The sequence below is a fragment of the Schistosoma mansoni genome (genome assembly GCF_000237925.1).
Source record: "Schistosoma mansoni, WGS project CABG00000000 data, chromosome W unplaced supercontig 0115, strain Puerto Rico, whole genome shotgun sequence".
NCBI lineage: Eukaryota > Metazoa > Platyhelminthes > Trematoda > Strigeidida > Schistosomatidae > Schistosoma > Schistosoma mansoni.
Genome location: NW_017386021.1, coordinates 693,045 through 716,747, shown reverse-complemented (window position 1 = coordinate 716,747; position 23,703 = coordinate 693,045). Strand labels below are relative to the sequence as shown.

At 35.4% G+C, this 23,703-nt stretch overlaps 1 protein-coding gene across 1 annotated transcript in view; it reads left to right on the top strand.

Moving 5' to 3' along the window:
- Window positions 1-1,220: 1,220 nt before the first annotated feature.
- Window positions 1,221-23,703, top strand: part of Smp_137530 (TATA element modulatory factor) — a gene marked incomplete at its 3' end in the record, with an annotated part of 40,599 nt that continues 18,116 nt past the window's right edge. Inside the window, exons 1-9 of the mRNA XM_018790996.1 lie at window positions 1,221-1,476; window positions 7,189-7,376; window positions 9,094-9,590; window positions 10,068-10,123; window positions 13,363-13,418; window positions 14,451-14,554; window positions 20,249-20,467; window positions 22,378-22,545; window positions 23,328-23,412. Of these exons, the coding sequence (XP_018645787.1) occupies window positions 1,251-1,476; window positions 7,189-7,376; window positions 9,094-9,590; window positions 10,068-10,123; window positions 13,363-13,418; window positions 14,451-14,554; window positions 20,249-20,467; window positions 22,378-22,545; window positions 23,328-23,412 (1,599 nt within the window). The 5' untranslated portion in view covers window positions 1,221-1,250. The remainder of the gene's footprint in view (window positions 1,477-7,188; window positions 7,377-9,093; window positions 9,591-10,067; window positions 10,124-13,362; window positions 13,419-14,450; window positions 14,555-20,248; window positions 20,468-22,377; window positions 22,546-23,327; window positions 23,413-23,703) is intronic.

Genomic DNA, 23,703 nt, shown 5'->3' with positions numbered 1-23,703 from the left:
GGTTGTGGACTTAATGGGAGAAGCTTTCGCTTAACAGGCTGCCGTGTCTAGTAACAGTGGATCACCAATATCTCTAGGCTGGAACCGTCCATTCTATTGGAAAATTACAGAAATCACCGCGCGATTCTCTGTGACTTCTACCGGCGCCATCAAAAATACCTCATGAATTTCATAGGGATATGACCCTGCGTTTTAGAGAAGCTCTGAACTTTACGCGAACTCATTTTCGACCAACAGTTTGACGTAGCAAAGCAATCGCTGCGGAGAATCAGTTCTGCAGTAACAACTTTACATTCTAATCCAGCAAGCTCAAACTCTTCCCGATTCCTAACATTTTAGACTTTCTATATGATTCGCGTATCTTTTCCATTTGTCTCTTAAGTAACGCATTATATAACTTCATCCCAGCAGCACTAAGTCGATCAGAACTCATACGAACAACTGCGAGGGAAAAGTGGCGCGGCACATCCACTCATGAACTGTGCAGACACATGACTGAGTGCCTTTAGCTATGGTATGTCCAGTGAAACTCATAAGGTGAACATCCTAGATGAAGAATTTCTTGGCCAGTCCATATGACCCCGATCTGGATGAACATATGAATATGTCATGAACATATACCTCTTATTTAACTTCGTATATTACCTAGGCTAAACCCACGTGCGACCGCAGTGATAAGAAGCCAAATACGGGTTGGAAGACTTTATTCTAAGCGCTTGTTTATCCAGACAGACATTTAGAGAAACGAAGCCATGAAAAATGAAGGTGAGTGAGCCAAATACATTAGACAATGCGTAACTCAATATCTATAGTCGGAAAACAATAGGTTACAGACACGTGACAAGTAGGATAAGAAGTGTACATGCACTCATATAAAGACAGCCAAAGTTAACAAGTGAATACTTGAAAATGTCAGAACGTGACACAAGTAGAAAAAAACTGATCGGTCTTTCCGGCAGATGGAATAACCGCAATGGGCTTCTCATGGTACACCCAAAACCCTCTACGTAGAAAACAGCATGTTTTCGAAACTAACGCTGAAGAAGTACGTAGTCAATGTTAGTAACAAGTAGCAAAAGAAGTTTGTACTATTTCTGACAGAGTATAGTGTCACGTGAGCGGTGAGTGTATATTGTGGAGGTGTAATATTTATGTAAACAAAGAACGTGAATATGTTAGATTGAATGTTGGCGGAAACACCTCTTAAATTTGTTCTCTACCTCAAGGTTATTGACCAAGTTAGCTATGAAATGAGTTGGTGGAATTCATTGGAGAAAGCAGGCAACATATCGAAACTGGCAATCACAGCCTTAAAAAGTGCCCAGCAGAAAATAGATGAAGTCCTTGATATTACGGATGAAGCTACTGATCATAACGCACTGCCAACGATATTGGAAATCTCAACTAGACAATTTGACGTAACAGAAACAGTATCTGCTGAACTAAATGAATCAAGTCGTTGCGAATCGAAACCGAGTGGGTTATTTTTTGATGTCGCTATGCTTAGTCTTATAAAGTTCTGACATGCTGTTTTTATTTTACTTCCTTATACTTCGTACCATTTATACACAGCAGGCTAGAAGGAACACTAGTGAAACATGATGAAAAAAGTGCACTGTAGATATTTTACTGTTTTTGTTTCATTGTTCCTGGATCTGTATTCTGTGTACGGATGTTCACGGGCGTACTTCTTGATGTGATCTGATTACGATTGTGATGTGATCCAAACGAATATATTTTTTGAACTCTTTGATTTAAGTTTGAAATCCTTAAGTTGAAATACTGATCGGCTATGTTGGCGTTAACGTCATTATGTCGTTTAGACTATGTACGTTAGCGTATCACGTAACGCTATGGTATTTAGTGGAGGTTATGTAGAATCCTCGGTTTGAATACTAACTTGTGTCTTTATTTGAAATACCGAGTCGAATTTTAGTAGCAACCTTTAAAAATACACAGGTCTGTTTAATAATCTCAACCTATACATCATGTAGTCTTAAGTTATGTATTCTTATGGAATTAAATTTGTAGTGTTATGGTCTTGCTAAGATGTAAACTTCTTTACTTTGACAAATGTGCATCATATCAAAGGTTTCAAAGTTTGCTCTAGGATTACTCTGCCTCAGGTTAATTACTCATTGCCCTTTTTGAAACTTCAAAGTAGCTTGTCAGTCATCTGTTTTCCAGTCATGGTTGATCAAACCAAGATGCGTATTGTGGGATTCATTACGAGGTACAGACTAACCACGTTGGTTGTAAACCTTATTGTAAAGGTTAGTGAAACTAATCGACTGTCAATCAAATGTCTAGATTAAACAGTTGTTTAAATCGTACTAAGGAGTATGTAATGACCACTTCAGCAACTACTTTTGGATAGATAGGTTAGTCAATGGCCTATTCTTCGAGCAGATAGAAGCAACAAACAAAGTACTGAAAAAGAATAACGTCCAACAAAACTTCGACTGCTTGCTACCCACTGATAACTTGGATAAGATACAGATATCAGGGTTTAGGATCTAGGTCCTAGGATTAAAATGAAATCAGTTTGAACTAGAGTTTGTTCCTATGCAATAAATCTAGTGACGTTTGAGAGTAGTTATCCAGGTTTCTCAGGTAAGCCAACTCGAGTTAGTTAAATTATGGGAGTTAGACAATTTCTCTCGATAGTTTTTGTTTGGTAATCGTTTTTATCTTTAATTAAGCTTGAAATCGTTTACAGTTCATCAGTTTAGAAATCAAACTAAGATAGTTTCCAAAATCCTTGGATCTAACATGAGTACGACTTTAAGGCTCGAAAACAGACAGGTTTCAACCCTTATTTATTTATTTATTTAAACACATAAATATTGGTACAAAAGGGCATCAGATACGTATGCGCCACACAAATCTCATTCGATTTGCTTGAGGGCTGTGATACTGCCCAGGTGCCCGAACTGAAGCAGGTGGTTTTCTTAGGGGCCCACACCCGGAGCCTTTGACCGAAAGATCTGATCCGCAAGGCAGTGGAGTATCGTGAGGAGATGCAGTCCCATGGTAGCCGGTGGTCAACGATTGATTCATACGCCATTTGTTCCATCAGGATACTGGAGCCCATGTGCACCATTGGTTTGGAATCAGGGTTTTCCAACTCCCCTAGGTGAACTCGCCTTGTCCACCAACCCGGTTAAAGCTCCGGACATTCGCTTTTCGTCCTCTCGATTTCGTAAACAACACCGGTGCCACGAGAAGGCAGTGAGTAGGACTTCCCTGGCAGAGGCTATATATTCGCTGGCCATGTGAGAGCATTTCGAGAGGAATAGCGGACTCTCCCCACTCTCGGCCGTACCAGGGCATTTGGGGGCTCTAACAACCCTTATCTAGGACATATCACCAAACTCAGTAGAACTTGCTAACTTTCCGTACAATCCATTTCCTTTGATTTGCAGGTAGACTTTATCTTCCGACGTAGCCATGTTGACCAATATTCATCGGGGTTTCCTGTTTTTTTTTATTTACTCACAAGTAGCGATCCCTTTGAGGTATCACGAGCTTGTCATCTACCTGAGATTCTCCCGTAAACTTGAAGCACATAGGCAACATATTTTAGTGCAAAATTGACACAACGCAGACCTAATATTTCCAGCTATATGTAAAAGGTTTATAAGATTCGTTCTTGACTGAAAATACAAATTTTTTCTTTAGGACTAGTCTATATGATTGTTGTCTAGCCACGATACGTAGGCTAAGTAAGCTAATTGATCATTTAGATCATTATAGTAGTTTATTCGTCATTATTATTATTATTTAGTATTAGTGGCTTTATTCAACATTATATTTTTGGTACAATATAGGATTCCCAGCACAAAATACTTCAACAAGCTTCCTCTCATTTCCTGATCGATCCTTGCGACAAACATTGAGTGTCGCCAGTTGTTATCAGTCCTAAAATTAACATCTGAATAATGTATATTCTTTTCGGTGCATATTACCAGCAACCATGATGTCTCTGATTGGGTTCTTTTGTAACTTGTAAAGCGAAATGTCGTGAGCTTCACAAACATACCTGAATAGGTTATGAGACTAACAGGCGTAATGATGTGTTAAAACAAACAAGAAAACAGATAACTTTTTGAAATATTCTGATGTCAGGAACAGGTAGCCCAGATATCCAAGCAGGCCACCGTTGATCACCATTAACTAAGTCTTGGGTGTAACAGTTTTTTTGGGTTTTGAAAAGTTACTTCACTTGTTACGTAGATCCCCCAGTTATCCTTTTGCAGAAAAATATAACACAGAGATGCCTTCATTACTTTATGTTTTGAAACTTCGTCTTTGCAAATATAGACGTGCATGTTCCATGTGTTCCATCATAGATATTTCAGTCTGATAATCAACACACGACGCCTCAGAGATGAATATCAAGTCAGGTTTCCACATAGTTGTTTGCGCAAAAGTTTTCCTTTCTAGTCGAACCACTCAGTAGGTGTATCAGGAGTAGAATATTAAACAATGATGGCAAAGCGGTTGATGAGGCTGTATACAATCATCGAGTGATATATTTGGAACTAGTGTTATTGGGATTCTGTCTCGGCCCTGACAGGTTTACTCCTGAGATTTTTAAGGATGGTGGTCTAGTACTAGCAGCGAGATTGACTGAGGTCTTAGGTAGAATCTGGGAACTGGACGTAATTCCATCTGACTGGTCCCAGTCACTGATTATGCCAGTCTGTAAGAAAGGACAAAAGTCCTCTTGTGACAATCACAGAGGGATCAGTTTGACTAATATAGTGTCTGAAATACTAGCTTCAATAATACTTGGACGCCTAACCAAAGCTCGTGAAGAGCAGACTAGAGAAAACCAGGCTGGTTTTCGACCTGAACGTTGTTGCATAGACTAGATATTCACTCTACGTCAGGTCCTAGAACATAGACATACATTCAGACGTCCCACAATCGTAGTATTTTTTGACTCCGTTGATCGTGAGGTTCTATGGCAGTGTTTGTCACTGAAAGGAGTACCAAAGAAGTACATTAACCTCATAAAGGCTCTCTACTCGAACACAACTGGTCGAGTTAGAGCCTATGGCGAACTGTCATCATAATTGATTACCTCAGGTGGTGTTCGTCAAGGCTGTCCACTCTCCCCATTCTCGTTTAACTTTATCGTTATCATGCTTTTAGAGGTAACACTTTCATCCATATATATGTGAAAATATTATATTTGAAATAGTCTCAGCGATTGAAATATAAATAATTCCAACGTTTCGTCCAGCTGACTTGTCTGGACTTCTTCAGGGAATAATCAAAATCAAAATCATCAAAGAAATATATAGTGTTTTTTAACAATCATATCAAAATCTCTATTACTTTTTAATCCAATCATATTTGGATGTCGAATTTTTGTAAACAGGATAATATGAGTCAGTCGAATGAGAATCAAGTGAGAAATTCAACGATGTGAATTAAAGGAGACTGCATAAATTGTGTGTATGTATGTATGTGTAAGATGAGTTATTAATGAATGATATTCAGTGTTGATATGTTTCTATGTGAAATAAAAGTAAAAATAAAAGTGCAAAATGAAGGTTGAAAAGTTTTTTCTGAATCATCGAAATTGCAAATAAAATGAGAATCATCATCATGTACATAATTGTAATGCTAAACATAACTCATGTTGATTTCAGTCATAATAACGATTCATGTGAAGTAAACAGGTTGAATAAAAGAAAAGGTCAAATTACTTGTTGATGAATATTTGCCAAATGGTAGCTAGTTGAATACCATCCTTTCTGTTTAGGCTGTTCTTATTCGCCCATATATACAGCGCTTCTGCTGTCAAATTCTAATCTTCTGAATTCCTCATGTCCCTATTTTTTTCTCTTTCCAAATTTATGTCACAGGATTATCCTCCCTGAATAACATCTTCAAACCCTAGTCTTTCACATAATGCTTATACTCTTACTACTTCTACCACTATGGGATTTGAATCGACAACTGCATCTCTGTGCTAATGTGGTATGGCAACTCGAACTGATGTACGTACGTACGAAGTTCTACGTTATGACTGACTGACTGATCATGATCTTGATTGTTGTAAACACAATCTGAATTGCCATATAATATTGATCGGTTGAAGATACAAAATGTTTGGAGCGACTTAGTAATAACTGACTGTAAGACGAATCCTGACCAAGAAAACAACAAAAATTCGACACAAAAAAATTGTGTTAGTGAAATGAAACGATTTCATACAAACCAAGATATTATACAGACAAGAATGATCAGAAAATACAGAACTTGTGACAAGTTAATATAAATCGAATGTTGATCGTCTAACGTCCAATTGTCTCACGACTGCTCGTGTGAATCTTTTCCAGACGTTATAGCTGTGCGTGTAAACTGAAAAATATTTAAATAGAGTCAGATCGATAGATTGTATTACATATCATTGACTGTTGGTTCGGTAATTTAAGAAAGCAAGCTTTCTAATAGGGATTGATGAAATGAATAATTATAAATAATAGACTTAGTGATGCACTTCAAATTGGTTACATTAAGCAATTTGTATTCATTATGATCTCCCTGTACGTCTTCAACATCACATTGTCCTATATCTTTCAGTGTTGTCGTTCTTTTTTTTGCATTTTTCTTACTTTTGTTTACTACATGTATTGTTTGAATCAATTAAGTCTTTTGATGCATCCTTGTTTTACTCAAAGGAAGCATGGAGCCCTAAGCAATTACATTTTAATAAAGCTTCATACATTGTTTCAGTTTTTACTCTGATACGAGTAGTTTACATAGGCGCTCACATCAAAGCGTTTTGTATCTAGATAATCTCTGTAGTAGTGATACTAACCTTAGTTTAGGATTTATCATCTCTTAAATAAGCTGTTTGTTTGCAATAGCACTAGCACGCCCACTGTTTATTTTATCTAAATTCAGTGTTCCATCGTCAAAAATAAAGATGCAACCTTTTAGCTGTATAAAATTAAATTATAGTTCGATGGCATAGGAAATGGATTGTAAAACAAGTCGTTAACATTGAAGAATAACATAATTACAAGTAACGTCTTATATTTTATTTGTATTGTATTCATATGCTTACTTTGTATTTTTCATTTTAATTAATATTAGTACGGTGAGGCTGAAAACTTTTTTCATTCTTAGATTCATTAATTAGCATTGCTGGTTACTACCTAATTTCAGAGAAATCGGAGTGTGAAGTAAGCAGCGAGTGTGCAGATTTGGAGAAATCCTGTTCAACAAGGCTGGGAAGTCATCACTCGTCTCTTACGGATTCTCTGGAAAAAGTTATTTACGATCAATCAGACCATTCCTCACCCAATGATTCTGATAAAGTGCTAACTGATGAGAACACTAAAACTGATGAGCTGGTAGGTCTTCACAACTTATTTTTTCTTCTACTTAGGAATGTATGTACAAGCAGGTGCTATTTTATCATTTTCACTCACTGTTTTGAACACTTTTACAAATAGCTATCTTTTTTGTCACGATCGTGTTAGTTTATTTGTTGGATAGAATATAAACAGCGATACATTCATATTTATGAGGTAAAATTTTGATACGCAATTTTTTAAGAACATATCACGATATTCTTGCATTTCTACAATCTATGTATGACTCACCTTTCAGTAACAAGGGTTTGTGACATTCCACTGAAATCTAAAACACTTGATAAGTTTTACATGTGACAGCTTTACTGTTATGTACATACTTGTCACTTGCTTTTGCTAGACAGAATTACTTGCATTCGTCTTGATTTCCCGCTTATTCTGTTTAAAATGTTGCCAAAATATTTTTTCACGCATGTAGTTCTCCGTTTTGTCAGGGTTGTGTTCAAAAAAAATTGTGCACACGTTTTCTTTAGATCAAATAATATCCCATCTTACAGTCAATAAAATAACCAAATAATCCCATTATATCTAATTTCGAACATGTTATTGGTGATAATTTTGTCTACTTAAGGTTTCGAACATATTTTTTCATGTGCATACAGCAACCTAGAATTTTTAGATCAGGTAAACCTGATTCATTGGTTAACAAGAAAAGGGATATTGTGTCTTACAAGCGGTCAATAAACCATGTAAATTCAATTTTTTATTGGGTATTACAGAGTGTCTGCTTGATGTATGTGTAATGTTAACACGTGCCATCTCCTTAATTCCATAAGGAACAATGATGAAAATTTATAATAAAGCAAAGCACGTAAAGTGTGTTAGGTTAGGCCTATTTGAAATGTTACAGCTGCTTACTGTTTTATACTAGGTAATTTTTAATATGAGTTCCAATTCAACTCAGTATACTTAGGTTAAACTGACTGTTACTTTCTTATGACCTGTCAATACATTGCGTGACTAAATCGCCAATTAGAAACACTGATCATACATACTTTTGTAGTTCATATTATCTTGTCGCTTCAGTGTTGGTTTACAATTCACTGTACGATTTGAAAGGATATTTCATTATCTGAAAGCAGATATATCATCACGCACACGTTGCTTGCTGTCACGCCAAATATCTGTTGTACATTATGAATAACTAGATTGCTTTTTATTACCTTTTCTGAATTTTTTCTTCACACAGTACTACGTTATTAATTTATCTTGAATAAATCAGAGCGACTTGAGAAAGCGAATCAGTTAACATGAATTCAGTAAGAGATGAATTATTGGATAGTTCTATGAGGGATAATTGTCTATAGAACACCTAAAGCTAGTGGTGTACTTGTGGGATCCATCCTTTCATTTAGATTAGCTAAGATATGACCCTTGAAGCGGTATTTTTTCAGTGCTGTGTTATGTTTGCCCATTCGCCTTAGCTTTATTATTGGTACCCATACACCTTGGGTTTGCTAGACGGTGCTCAAATTATTCGGCGAAAATATGATGAATGGTCTTTTGATGGCACTGTTGTTAAAAGTACAGTGTTTTAGTCGACTAAGAGTGTTTTTAGAACTACTTAGAAAATTACATGTTACAGTGCAATATAGCCTTGGTACTTTTATTGATGTAAACAACACATTCATACTTACTTTCAGAGTTAAATACCCGTTTGTTATACTAATTAAGATTTAATATTTCTGTATTACAGTGGGAAGTAAATTCTACATTATTTAATGATTGTTCTACCGTCACTGAACAAAAAGCATCACAGGATTTGTGTGAAAAAGAGTATGATGAATCAAAAATAACAATTTCTTCGGAATACATTGCACAAGAATCAGTCGATGTAACTTCGCACTTGTCATTCCTAGAAAAGGAATTGCAGTTAGTGAATAAATCAATTCCAAATGAAGATATAACTACTTTGCATCGTTCTTCATCTGACATAGTACTACCATTCACTGCTCAACCAGTATGTGCCGATGACGATTTTGATACTAATACCACTAGTTCGGATATTGAAGTAATTTCGTGTTGTAATTCTACAAATGGTGGTGAAGTTCACGATTTACATTCTTCTAATACACCTACTATTATGTCTCCTGTTAAAGGGCCGCGTTTGTCATCGGAACTCAATCAAAATCCACTTAATTTGCAAAAATATTCTCTCAGAGGATTTAGTGCTCCGGTTGTTTTAAATAAATGGTAAGCCTAATATAGTATTTTAGATTTGTCGGTTGCCTTTTTTAAATGAGTCAATTATTTCTTTTAAGAAATCACTGAGATCTTGATTTCGTTTTCATACAAGTCATTATACCAAGTGTTAAGGTATCATAAATTATAATTGATGTTACGAACTTGGAAACATAAACCAACACTTATCAAAAATTCTGCATTATTGTATCTCGTGCACTTTTTTGTTTCATCAGATTACATTTTTAATTTCTAATTTGTATGATAAACAGATACAATTTTAAGGAGATGTGAAAACGTCTATGCTTAACAGTTTGTCAATTTGTGTGCAGCGTTATATTTGGAAGAAGTCAGACTTTGGAGAAAGTTTCATCTTTCAACATGTCTATTTCTTCCAAAAAATACAATTTCATCATAGACCTTCATATTTTAGTTTTATTGTTTATTTTTCAAGTTTCCGTGTAACTTCTCGTTACTTCACTTTCTTAGTTCTAGTGGTCCTGAACATCGTAGATCTGTTAGTGTTTCGCAGGATTTACATATGGGTAAGCTCATATTATTTTTAATCAAAATTTATTTAACGCTGTTGGAGAAAAATTAGTTTCATTTCGAAGAATCACTTCAGTTTAAAAAATACTTTTAAAGTCCCTAGTTTATCTAAAACATATATTTATAGATCAATTTTTTTTGCTTCATATGTATTTTTCGCCAGCCGTAGCTGGTACCTTAGTGTGCTAGTGGTCGTGTTTCCATATCGTAATGACTCAGTTGAAGTGTGTTGAATAAACTCGTTGGGAAACTTGTTACTTCAGGTTCTTTTATACGAGGTAAGTCAGTTGGAAAGCAGTAAGACTGAAAAAGCGAACTCATAGTCCGTGGTTAAATTCGTACTGCATACTGTACTGAGGTGTGGCGGCGGTATGGAGTTCTCATCAGACAACCAGTGACCGCGACAGTGTTACATTCTCACGACTGGACTAGGAGTTAAGAAAAGTTTGGACCAAAATAACACACATGCCCTTGCTCCAAGGACGTCCATCATCAAGGCCCTAAAGTGATTGAGGTGACATTATCTAAGGCTATCCAAGAAAAGGCCCCAAGGAGCTGTCCCTTAGGCACTGGTTACTCTTCCAAGTTTGCAGTGCTACTCCTAGTTCAGTTTCTGTTTCAGTTCCCTTAGAATATGTACTTCCATGGTGTAACCAACCGGGAAGGGGAAACCATCGTTATACTCCCAACAGCACTTAAGACTGACATGCATTTATTTAAGGCATGTATTTTGTCTGTACACGGTTTGTTGCTCATACCTAAATTTTTAACATTTATAATAACTTACTATCACTAGAGAAATAAATCATTTTCACTGAATTACGTGGCGTAGAGTAAAACATAAACATATCCAACCTTGGATTATGTGTCAAATATGGATTTCTTGTTATTTATTACTCTTGTCTAAGGAAACTGAGTGGAAATGACACCTTGACGTAACAGCTTCTTAATCTACTGAGTTGAGTAATATAATGCGCATAAATTTGTTTTAAATCATAGCAATTTTTAAAAATGCCTTTTAACACTACCGAAATCAGGTTCGACGTTTCTTAATTACGCTAATGCCTTTGACTGTGGAGTATTTGGGTGGTACATATTAGAACGCGGAAGGAGGAGTTCAGTGCACTTCTTAATTGTGTAATTGTGTATTTTGACGAGTCCCAACAAGCATAAAATATGGGTTTATATAGTCTCACAAATTTTATGTGATCATATAAAATGGGGACCGATTTTAATGAACATTCTATAAAATATTAAGCTAAACCTATCTTATATAAGTAGCAAATGCTAGATGTTTGGATAAAGTGTAATTCCACAGTCATGGGATTATCAGCAACTGTTTACCATATTATAATTCTTATTTGTTCGCACACGTCCGTATACTCATAACTGAGTTCGATTATTTATTGGACTAACGAAGCTAACAGTGAGCTGTCACTAGAATTGCTGACCACAAGTAGTGTTCATTAGGGTTCTCCATTTTCTCCGTTTTTGTTTGACTTTGTCATAGACGTTCTTAGAGTTGTAACGTTCTCATCGTCTAACTGTTTAGCAATTTGTCAAATGACAGTTCTGTTTAGTAAAGATAATGACAGAATACGGATCCTAACGATCACCATGAGGAACAGTGCAAGTATGTTTGTGATGCTACTTTTTTATTTAAACTGAAAATATCGCTTCTGGACCTGCCTACATCAGCACTTGAATTAATGACAGGGATTAAAGTAGTTGAAGGGATCGACCACTTCACGTATGTTAGTCTCACCAGCCCCGATGAGTTAGTGTCTGGCGAAATCTCGTAAGGGATTCAGAAAGTTTGAGTGGCTTTTGCTAACTTGCGTCATTTGTGAGGTGCACGCTTGCCAACTCAAGAAAAATTAGCTGTTCATTAGTTCACCCTTCTTTATGGGTGTAAAACATAACCACTAAGAACAAATATTTGTAGGATACTAGTATTCAATCATGGGTGTCTTCGAAGCTTTGCTCATGTATTTCGGAAACACTGAATGAGCAATGCTGAAGTTAGGCATAGGGTGTTAGGTAGAGATGGAAAGTCGTTTGATGAGGTAATGAATCTTAATCAACTGAAGTGGTTGGCATATACATTGCGTGTACTCAACCACCATCCACCTCGAGATGCAGTTTTGCTTGGTGTAGGAGTAGGTTAAAGGAAAGGTATGTGGCAGCGAACCAAAAGGTGGCATCGATCCATGAAGTTATTGATAACTAGATTGAGCCGGGTATTTAGGTGCAGTTTTTGGTTGGGATCCTTGCGATTATAAAAACCAGTGCCTACAACTGTTGGCTAGTATAGCTTAAAATCAACCTCAGTGGCTCAGATACATTAATTATTTGTCTTCACTGAGATACTGAGTCCCGAAGCCTCCTTAAAATTATTCCTTCTGTAATGAACGAGAACTCAAGTGGGAACAACCAATTTGTTCTCTAACGCAAAATTACAGAGTTCTTTGGTAAAATATGACAACAATACCTTAAATACTTTATTTGCAAATCTTCCATCAATTGTCCTTTACATCCTTCATGATTCTCCCACTTCTCAATTCCTTTCTGCTTTTTCAATCCTATCTTCTTAGCCTTCTGCTGTATACTACTTATATCGATAGACATAAGCAGCATACATCACACTTCTATACATAACTTTTCCTACTACTATTGACAGTGTTAGTACTTCTGTTATTTTGGGATTCGCCTTGATAATTTTATCTCGCTGTGCTGATTTGATGTGGCAACTTGAATCGATGAACGTATGTCAGGTTGTAAATAGCTTATGACTGACTGATTGGTCTAACCAAATTAGATTTTCGACAGACTAATTTATCTATTTAAAAAATCAGAATAGAAAATGGGAATTCTCTTCGCAATCAAGGTTTAGATCATTAAACCGTATGTTAGTGATGTCTACATACTGAACAACTCCATGGTCGAACTCATGACTAACTGTTCTTTGATCTTACCTTCATCAAAAAGTATTAAGATTAGTTTCTATGGGGAAAAAAGATTCAGGATAGAAATAACAAAAACTTATTGGCCTGGTTTATAAAAAACTTGAACAGTTGCCTGTTTCTTATTCAAGTAACGGTTGGACTGAAAAACATATTGATTGAAATGAAATTGAAATGATAAAGCTTTGTGCCGATAATTTCGAGTTCATAAACTTAAACTACATGTTCAGCGGTAAAAAATAAGTCCGTTTGTTTTTGTTTTAATTGTAAAGGTTTGCAAAATACTGTTGATGATGATTTGACATTTGCCTATCATGACCTCTCTAAGGTTAGTGAGATTAGTATTATCCTGAGTTTTTTTTAAAGATATACTATTCTTTAAATATATGGATACTGATTTTGGTTTAATATGGATTTGAAATCCTCTAGAGAATGTACCCACCTCCTAACAAAAAGTTCCTAGTCTTTATGGTAATTTAGGCTATGACCGTTTATATGTTTAGTTTTTTAAGTACGTAAAATGATACTATATGGTGTTCATGATTAATAATGGAATAACGGTACAGTGTTTTAAGCATCCAACACTCAAGATATTAGGGTAGCAGCTATGTTAGGTGAAATGCCTATGTCTTAATTGTTTATGGTGTCAGGTAGATTGGTCGGAGAGCAGTTAGAGCAAACGTAGTCAATGTCAGATGTTAGAGAATCCATAGTGATTGCTAACCGTATTGAATTTGGGATTGGTAAGAAAATTCCTATGAATAACCAGCATTCCTAGTAGTAACGCATTCTCACAGAGTAAAGGATTGTTAAGAAAGTCCACTGTGAGTCTGGAAAATTTTTTTGATGTACAAATGTGATTTCTAGCAAGTTTTAACACGTTTTTTATGTTTATTTCCTTATTGGTAGAGAATTTAATTTCGAATTCTGTTCCACTTAGTGGTTGTTTCCGTTAGGAGGTGAATTACATACGGATACATATTTATAACTACTTCATAATTTACACTATGGAATAACCTTTGTTCGTCAGCTATTAAAAGACAAGAAGCACTAGATAGCTGCTCTATTCAAGTATAGGACTCCTAAGCAGTGCGCATCCATGATCCCTACCTTTGATCGATCCCAAAGCCTTCATGTCTCTCTGCGAGCGACTAACTTCTAGACCACTGAGTATACATCCAATAGTTTATAATCCTGACTTTAATCGATTCGTTAGTAGTTTTGTTTGACCCGACTAATCTAGCTAAGTATCTTTGAAAACTTTTATCAGTTCATGCATATCTCAAACGATTCACATAGGAATATTCCATACAATTTATTGTTTGATATTTTTCAATGCTGTTTATTTTCGTTATTTCAGAAATTCTCCGATGTCAAACATTTATTAAATGTTCGTGAAGCAAAAATTATGCAACTTAGTCATGAGAACAACGTACTACAAAATTCAGTCTCAATATTGCAAGAGTATGTAATAGAAATATATATTTTTCCCCTATGCAGTATAATTTTTTCGACAATCTCTAAACATTTTATTGTTTCTACAAAACTAATTTTTAATAAATTATCTTTATTTATTAGGTGGTTTTTTCGTGATTATATTATTTTTAGGCGTCTTATTTTTTTATCATAAACTAATGAAAACCAAAGTGCTTTGCACTGCTATTATGTTATAATTTACGACAAATTAACAGTGTTCAAGCAAATTCACAAATATAATTAAACCCTAGGGTTTTCATGTTGCACAGCAAGCACCACATGTTTAGAACATTGAACTGAAACCCGGTCAAACTCTATTTTTAGCAGCGAACTGTAGTCTGTAGAAATAATCTATTCGAAAATGACTTGGTAAGTTAGTAGTGTCTAAGTTGGGAAAAGCGCGATACCGCACCTGACCTCAGTCAAAAGTGTACACCACTAGATTATCACTCGTTCTAAAATGTTGTGATCTCTTCAAGATCTGGATGTCTTCGTTCCTATTCTGTATAAGGTTTAAGGTTCACTCTGTTCAAGTGTCCGAAACCAGAGAGAAACACGTTCCTATTGTTTATTGCTTTCTAATGCTTCTCCAACTTTTATTTCGAAATGAAAATATCTTCACATTATACAAAATCTCTCAAAGTCCGGACAGCTTCGAGAAGCCCGATGAAGCCTCCAGAGGCTCTACAGGAGCCGAAGAAATTCCGTTCAATCAGAATGTGATAGGACCTTCTAGAATATTGACGTAGCATGGATTGGCTGGATTATGATGGTGTTATAGCCGATACTAAAACTTATAAATACCTCTATTTCCTTGTACATTTTTGACCCTTATCCAATAATCGCTTCACCTACTTCCTACGTCTTTTGATTTGAGACTGTGGGGTTCTACACGTTCGAGTACGTATAGTTGTATACCGTATTCTGCCGTAATCAAGTATAAGTCGTAACTGTTACGTTACGTAACATTGGCGATTAGGTGTACCAATTACAATGTCAACCACTCTCAAACATGCAGAATCTTAGCTTCAACGTCAGAAGAAACGGTATTAAAAGTTCCAAATTCGTATTCTGGAAATCGTAACATTACAGATGAACCTTAATCACTGAAGATATACTGATGATTCATATAACCCACATGCCTATTTTGTCATCTGTTCTATTCATGAATTTTATTTTGATGGTTTGGCTGGTAATATACATGAATTCTGGTTCAAGAAACAGGACGGCTTGTTCAAGGTCGACCTAAATGAACATGATGACGCCATTAGGGTTAGAATTACTCTAAAAAAAACTCCACTCGGTTAAACACCAACCTTCCAGTAATTTCATCCTTCCGAAGAACTCGCGATATTTTTCTTTTCATGCAACAATTGATATCCTGTCTCAGATCTTTGGTGAACAGTCATCTTTGTTTAATATCCGTTATCAGTGCATCAAGATAGCAAAATGATAACTGCGTGAAACATGCAGGTTTAGTAAACCGCAAATACTAGCGGTTTGAATGGTCAGCAGTGACAGAAGATCAATTTGAGTGTCCTGCATTTGTATGCAGCCTCCAATCTCTTGAAGATGCTGATGTCAGAACCAGAATTTTAAGTAAAGTTGAACGATGCCCAAACATAACGCTGCAAGAAGTAACCACGTAACACCAGAGATTGGTAAACTTGAAACACGACGATTCCATGGTTTAAAACAATAGCCGGCCATCATACGTCCATTCTGTAGGCGAAAAGTAAGATTCCAGCTCACGAAAACCATGCCACACAGACTACCAACTCTCATCTCCATGCTGGTCATGTGGAGGTTGATATTACAAGAGAATCTGTCCACATAATGATCATCGTTGCGCCAAGTGCCACTGTAAGGGACATAAAGAAATTAGTTACAGAAAAAGAACTCATTGAAACATCATTTCAAGAAATACAAATCTGGTGCTGTTATTTTTTTATGGCCTGTCAATATATTGCGTGACTAAATTGCCAATTAGAAACACTGATTTATATGACCAGACTAATGACGCGTAAACCAGTACGAACAGTCCAGAGTCAACTCTGAGTTCGTATTGGTCCACTGAGATAGTAGATTCTCTCCTAACCCAGCCGGTTTAGTCCAGATCACCAGTATCAGCCTCCATCATATGAACCATATACTTCAGATATACTCAGTTTTACACACACAAAAAAATCAGACCGCATCATACCATAAAACAGAAAGTGACAATTACACAAGATCAAGTCAAAAAGTGACTGTGATTTTGTAAATGTTACTAATAAATTATGAATATCTTAAGAATAGTAGGTCGTATAATAATAGTCAATAGGTCAAACGGAAGCTTATAATAAAAAGAATATGAATATACAAGTAATACAGTTACTGAATGGTTATACAGTATATATATATATATATATATATATATATATATATATATATATATATATATATATGAGTTCATAAATAGATCCTAGCAGTTACCATCCACTTATTCTTCGTTCGGACATAACACTGACACTTTCATCTATCTGTTATAACTTAGGACATCCGAACGATCAGCTGCACTATTCCATAGAGGTCCAAGTTGATTCACACTGGCTAGATGATATTTTACTTTGTCAGTTAATTGTAATTTTAATGATCTCGGTTTTATCATGAAGCAATACTTGTCTCGAAGACTGTATAGTATGACTTTCTTACATTCTTTCTCAGTTAATATGTAGTTGTATCAAATAAGTTTGCGTCGTTCACACAATACATTCTTAATTTTGTGATAAGTTTGTAGGCAAATTAGATTTTTGATGTGGATGGTTAGAAAAAATTGCGATTTACTTACTTTCGGATTCGTGTGAACCACCCATTGAAGAATGGTGAGTCATTACACAAATCAGCATCTAACAAAACTGCATAAGATTTCTGACCATGATTCGATTCATTCAACATACTCCTCTCATTTTAGGAAGAATTTTCATCAAAATACGCGAATCATTAAGATAACCCATATCTGGTAAAATAACTTGAGAGTTCTGACAATAACTTAATTCATTAGAAGCTTTTGTTTCACAATCATTTTGAGTTCCATTTGATACAATTGTATTCATTATGTTGCTCCATTTATTTTCTGTTTCTTCGTCCTCAGGTACTGCGACAATTTCATGTGTATTTAAAAAGTCATCGTCTTTCTGTGAGCTGGACAAGTCATCAATTGTACATTTTGCTTCGGGCATAACTGGGTTTGAACCCACTACAAAGCATATTTCTGAATTGGTCATTACTGGACCACTATCTGCATCAAAAATAAGTTCTGGGACTGAATTAAGTGGTGACTCTATTTTTTTATGTTCTGGGGTTCATTGGAACTGGATTAATAATATTGACATAAATGATGTAATCATCTGTTCTTGAGAAGCTAAAAGTAGGCTCTGATGCTATTGAAGTAACAATTTCATTTCCTCCATAAAATTGGACACATTGATTTCATTTTTTTGCATTAATTAGGCCAGTGGTTTTGTATAGGGACTGAGGAGCTTTCGAAACATGCATCAGACGTACAAACCAAATCCATAAAGATAGAAGAACAACGCACATCAGAGATAGCCAGGTGAATCTACTAATAAAGGTAATTGCAAATACAACGACGTAGCTAGCACACAGTGCATCCAATGGGAAGTTAAGTATGGTCGTAGGAGTATTTTGTACTGCTTCCAAAGGTAATATATCAATGAATGCGGCGCTATACCTTACAGAGTATCCAGCACTCAATATATTGGGGTTAGATTTGATAGAGACACTAAAATTAAGGGACCATTCGATTAACAACATTTGCTACCAAGTCACAACCAATAACCCACCAGATGGTAATCAGAAAAAAGCCGTGTTACAAAGACATCTTGTGTTTACAGAAGGATTGGAAGCGTGCACAAAGGCTAAAGTATTTCTAACCCCCAGATGTGGAGCCACTCCCATTTATCGATCCAAAAGACCTGTGCCTTATGCTGCTCTCCCCGTGGTTGAACAGGAAGTAGAACGACTTTAGAAATTGTGTGTTATTGAACCCGTGAACTTCTCAGATTGAGCTGCGCTGATATTGGTAGTCAAGAAATCCAACGGCAGCGTTCGCTCATATGCAGATCACTCCACCGGGCTAAATGAAGCTCTAGAGTCTCACCAGTAACTCTTACCTTTAACTGAACATCTTACGAATCTGAACGGTGGCAAGAGTTTTGCAAAACTGGATTTATCAAATGCTTGTTTACGAATTCCGGTAACTGATGAAAGTAGAGATCGCCTCTCAATCAGTACACACAAGGGTCTGTTCCGACATAACCAACTGCCCTTTGGTGTCAAGACGGCAAATTGTGGATACCATGTTACATGGTATTCCATGAGCGGCGGCTTATTTGAACGGTATCATAATCATGAGAGCAGACAAAATGGACATGCTAAAGAAACTCGACCGGTTGCTATCACACATGGGTGAATATGGTTTTCGTCTCCGCTCAGAAAAATGTGTTACTTTTATATGCAGTAGGTACGGTATCTCGGTTTTGTTATAGATAAAGATGGACGACGACCAAACCCAAAGGATATTGGAGCTGTAAAAACCATAATCAGACCAAGAGATATCCCTAATCTACAACCTTTCTTGCGATTAGTTAGTCATTACGGAAATTTCCTTCCTGATGTCCATCATCTGCGTGCTCCACAGAACCACCTACTGGAAAAAATGCAAAATGAGATTGGTTCGCAGACTGTCCAGCAACTCTTAGCCTCCAATCTCTTATTTATGCATTATGATCCTTCTTTACCTATTATAGTTGCTTCAAATGTTTCGAATGTTACGTAACGTAACAGTTACGACTTATACTTGATTACGGCAGAATACGGTATACAACTATACGTACTCGAACGTGTAGAACCCCACAGTCTCAAATCAAAAGACGTAGGAAGTAGGTGAAGCGATTATTGGATAAGGGTCAAAAATGTACAAGGAAATAGAGGTATTTATAAGTTTTAGTATCGGCTATAACACCATCATAATCCAGCCAATCCATGCTACGTCAATATTCTAGAAGGTCCTATCACATTCTGATTGAACGGAATTTCTTCGGCTCCTGTAGAGCCTCTGGAGGCTTCATCGGGCTTCTCGAAGCTGTCCGGACTTTGAGAGATTTTGTATAATGTGAAGATATTTTCATTTCGAAATAAAAGTTGGAGAAGCATTAGAAAGCAATAAACAATAGGAACGTGTTTCTCTCTGGTTTCGGACACTTGAACAGAGTGAACCTTAAACCTTATACAGAATAGGAACGAAGACATCCAGATCTTGAAGAGATCACAACATTTTAGAACGAGTGATAATCTAGTGGTATACATTTTTGAATTCCCGTTCTCCCAAATGGCTTGTTTCTATTTATTGAAACTTTGTCATAATAATCACACAAAGGTTTTTATTTTTTCCGTCGTATCTTTTAAATTTTTAGTTACATCTATAATTGACTTTATATATGATGAAGCAGTTATATCATGATATGGTAATTTAAGGTTATATTATTTCCTTCTACAGAGTCGAAGTTTTACTTATAAGTGTTAATTTTTTTGGTAACTTTAGTTTACATCATCTGCTGTTTTAACATTATTATTATTATTATTGTTATTAATATTATTATTATTATTATTATATCACAGGCAATTAAGAACTTCGCTGACCACACAAGAAATCAATAGTACTGATGTGTCCAGTATCACCTCAGAATTTTCTCAACGTTTATCGGATACAGAGAAACGATTACAGCTTGTTTGTCGTGAACGAGACCAATTGAAAAAAAGTTTATCGTCAGTGAAACAGAAAATTCCGATGATAACACGTGCTGTAGGTGATGATAAACCTTTCGTAAATAATGATATGTAAGTTACTTTTATTATTATATTTCAACGTTATATCACCATAGATACATTTTTCTTCTCTATTTTCATGATATTAATTTCAACGTATAGTTACTCTCCTCCCGCTGTTCTATTATAAGCATGGAAATTTTAAAGAGAAAGATACTGCGTTCTATTCTCAGTTTGAACATCAACATTGAGATATGGCGGGCATATCCAACTGACGAGTCTTAAATAAGGCGAAACACGAGTCTTGTCTTCTACTACTAGTTTTTACATAACTTTAGTCAAAAGCATAGAAATAGAATTTTTAATCATTCTGTTGACTTTTTAAATCGCTGATTCAGTATTTTAAAGCTTCTGTCTAATACTTATTGCTGTTGCACAATAATTGTATTATTTTTCACATACTTCACACACACACACGCGACTTCCATACACAGTATTATACTTTTAGTAACGGGAAGTCTTGCTAACGAAGTAAATGTGGCGTAGCATTATAACCTTCAGATACTCTATTATTCGCATATGGAGTTCGCTATCCATTTTATCTATTCATTAAAAAAGACTATATCAAACTTAATTGTCGTTAAGTACTCGTTGCACACTTATAAGTTTCTACCATTTTATGAACAAATTGACTTAAACAGACACTTAACCACATTAGGTGTTTATTTTACTCTGAACATAAGTATAAAACTAATCGCATATATCAGTCAAAAATTATTCTTTAATTGAACTGTAAGTTTATCATCCAAGTGTATTCAATTTATGAAATGTTTCTATAAATTGGTTTCGTCATATTAAATTCTTAGTTGGTGTAGTAAAACTCGGCAATTCGGACACTGAAATGGTGCGCGGCTGTTGAATTTAATGACTTATTTGCTTAGTATAGGCTTACATTTTGCCCAGTACTTTTTCAGAAGAATATGAAGTAACTCGTCTACCGAGTGTACAGATCTATTTATTCGTCTGTGTGCTCAAGCCGATGTAATTGATAGATTTTAGATGCATACATTGTAGACAGTCGGTTGACCATTGAGATGTTTATTATTCATTAAGGTGGCTTTATCTAGATTTTATACAGTGGTGTTCATGCTAATTATATTTCGGAAAGGAAATTTTTTTTTTTCAAATTAAGTGATTTTTGGGAAGTAATTCTGTAAATCATTGATTATCATGTGTTACCAACCATCGCCTACATCGACGCGCGATATTGATTTGAGGAGAAGTAGGTTGGAAGGAAGCTAGGGATGACCAAACCAAAATGTTATACCAGTCCATTGGGTCATTGACTGTTGTACTGGGCTATATTGGTAGATATAAACTATCTGGTTAGGGTTCTTGAGACTACCATGTCCAGTAGTTGAGTACGCTTGGTGATATGACTCAAAGTCAGTTGCAGCGGTGCATACACATCCACTCTTTGTTCACAATTAGAGCCTGAGTTTCAAAATTATTTTGTACTTTTTATTTCACGAATTCATTCTACGCCTAATCTGTTTCGTTTTTACAGATATGTAGTGAACGAAGATTTGGTGGGGATAACCAATTTTTGTCTAATGCAGTCACACCGTGGTTTAGTAAAATATGAAAATCATACATTAAATACATTATTTGCACATCTTTATTGGATTGTCTCACAAACTCCTCAATTCTTCAATTCTTGTTTTTTTATTGCTTTTGGTTTTCTCTCTTCTCTTCTGTCAGTAAGAATTCTACTTCCTATGCCTGTTACATACTACTTATATCTGTCCGTATAGGTAGCACACATCACAATACTACTAACTTAGTATTCTTCATGATAATTTCATATCTATGTGCTAATGTGATATAACAAGTTGAGCCAATGCACATATTTGCTAGGTTCTAGATTGGTTTTGACTGACTGATTATTTCATTGTCTTTTCTTCCCCTAAATATTATAACAGAAAACGTGTAAATGAATTAGAGAATGTAATTTTGCAGAAAAATGAGGAAATTGAGAATTTATTAAAAGAAGGTCATAAATTAGCTGCTGATCAGTTAAAGACAAATAATCTACTAAAAAAACTTCGTTCAGAACAGGAAAAAAGCAAGCAGACAGAATCATCACATTTGTAAGTTTAATTGTGTATTTAGTACTTCTATTGTCTTTATCACTCTTTATATGTATTCTATAAATAAAGAAAACTTGTTAATGTGTCTATTTGTATTCTTTCTCTTACTGTCTAGTATAATTCTGATGAAGTAGACCAATAAATCACTATTCATAGTTGAATTTCTTTACTGTTCTTTTTTCCCTTGTCATTATTTATTTACTGTTTTTAGTAAGTTATTCATTCAATCTATAATGTCATTTTCGCTTCAGGATGTACCATCCAGCTGAGTCCCAATCAGAATGAAATGCTCATCTTGCATTCAACCGTTAGCCTCACTCTACACCTCCTTTGGAAGTTTCCTCAACTTTATTTCTTTGAAGTTCTTTATGAAATCGTTGTAGATTTGATAGTATACAAATTTTAATCGAATGGATTATGGCAACTAATTACCTATTTATGGAATTTCAAGCTAGTCTCTAGACCTTCGAAAATTGAATTATTTGTTATGTTCTAACTCTAATCTACCTAACGATTCTGTTTTATAAACACATTCGATAAGCGACTGTAAAATCACCATAGACACTATAATACAATGTTTTTAGAGGCTGAATATATCCGAATAGTACTTAATGCACAAACAAAAGAGGGCAAAAAATAAAGTGTTGTAAACTTTTCTGTTTGTATATAACTTATATAATTGTTACGTACTTCAATACCATAGCTGAATCATCATAATTTGTTTGTTTTTGACTCTTACATTTGATTTATCCTTGTAATGTGATGGGTGTTTTTTCATCTAGGAAACAAATCGAACAATTAACTGCTGAAGTTCAACGACTGCGAAACAGTTTAGAAAATAAGGAAGAGATACTTGGTATCCAACTAGGTAATTATAAATTTATCTATTAATTGTTTGTCTAATCATTATCATTGCTATTTTTAAATGAAAATGTACCTCATACTTGATCATTGCAAATGAATCCCAAACTCTTAGACATCGAATGTATTTAAATGTATTTGTAGGATTTAATTTGTCCTGCAGATACACTACTAGAACTGTAAACGCAATACTGGCGATCCCATAGTCTATGTGAAAGCTATAGTCAGAACAAGGACAACTTGGCTTTAAACTTTATCTGTTTCTAAACATAAAAACAATTAGATTAGTACAATAGT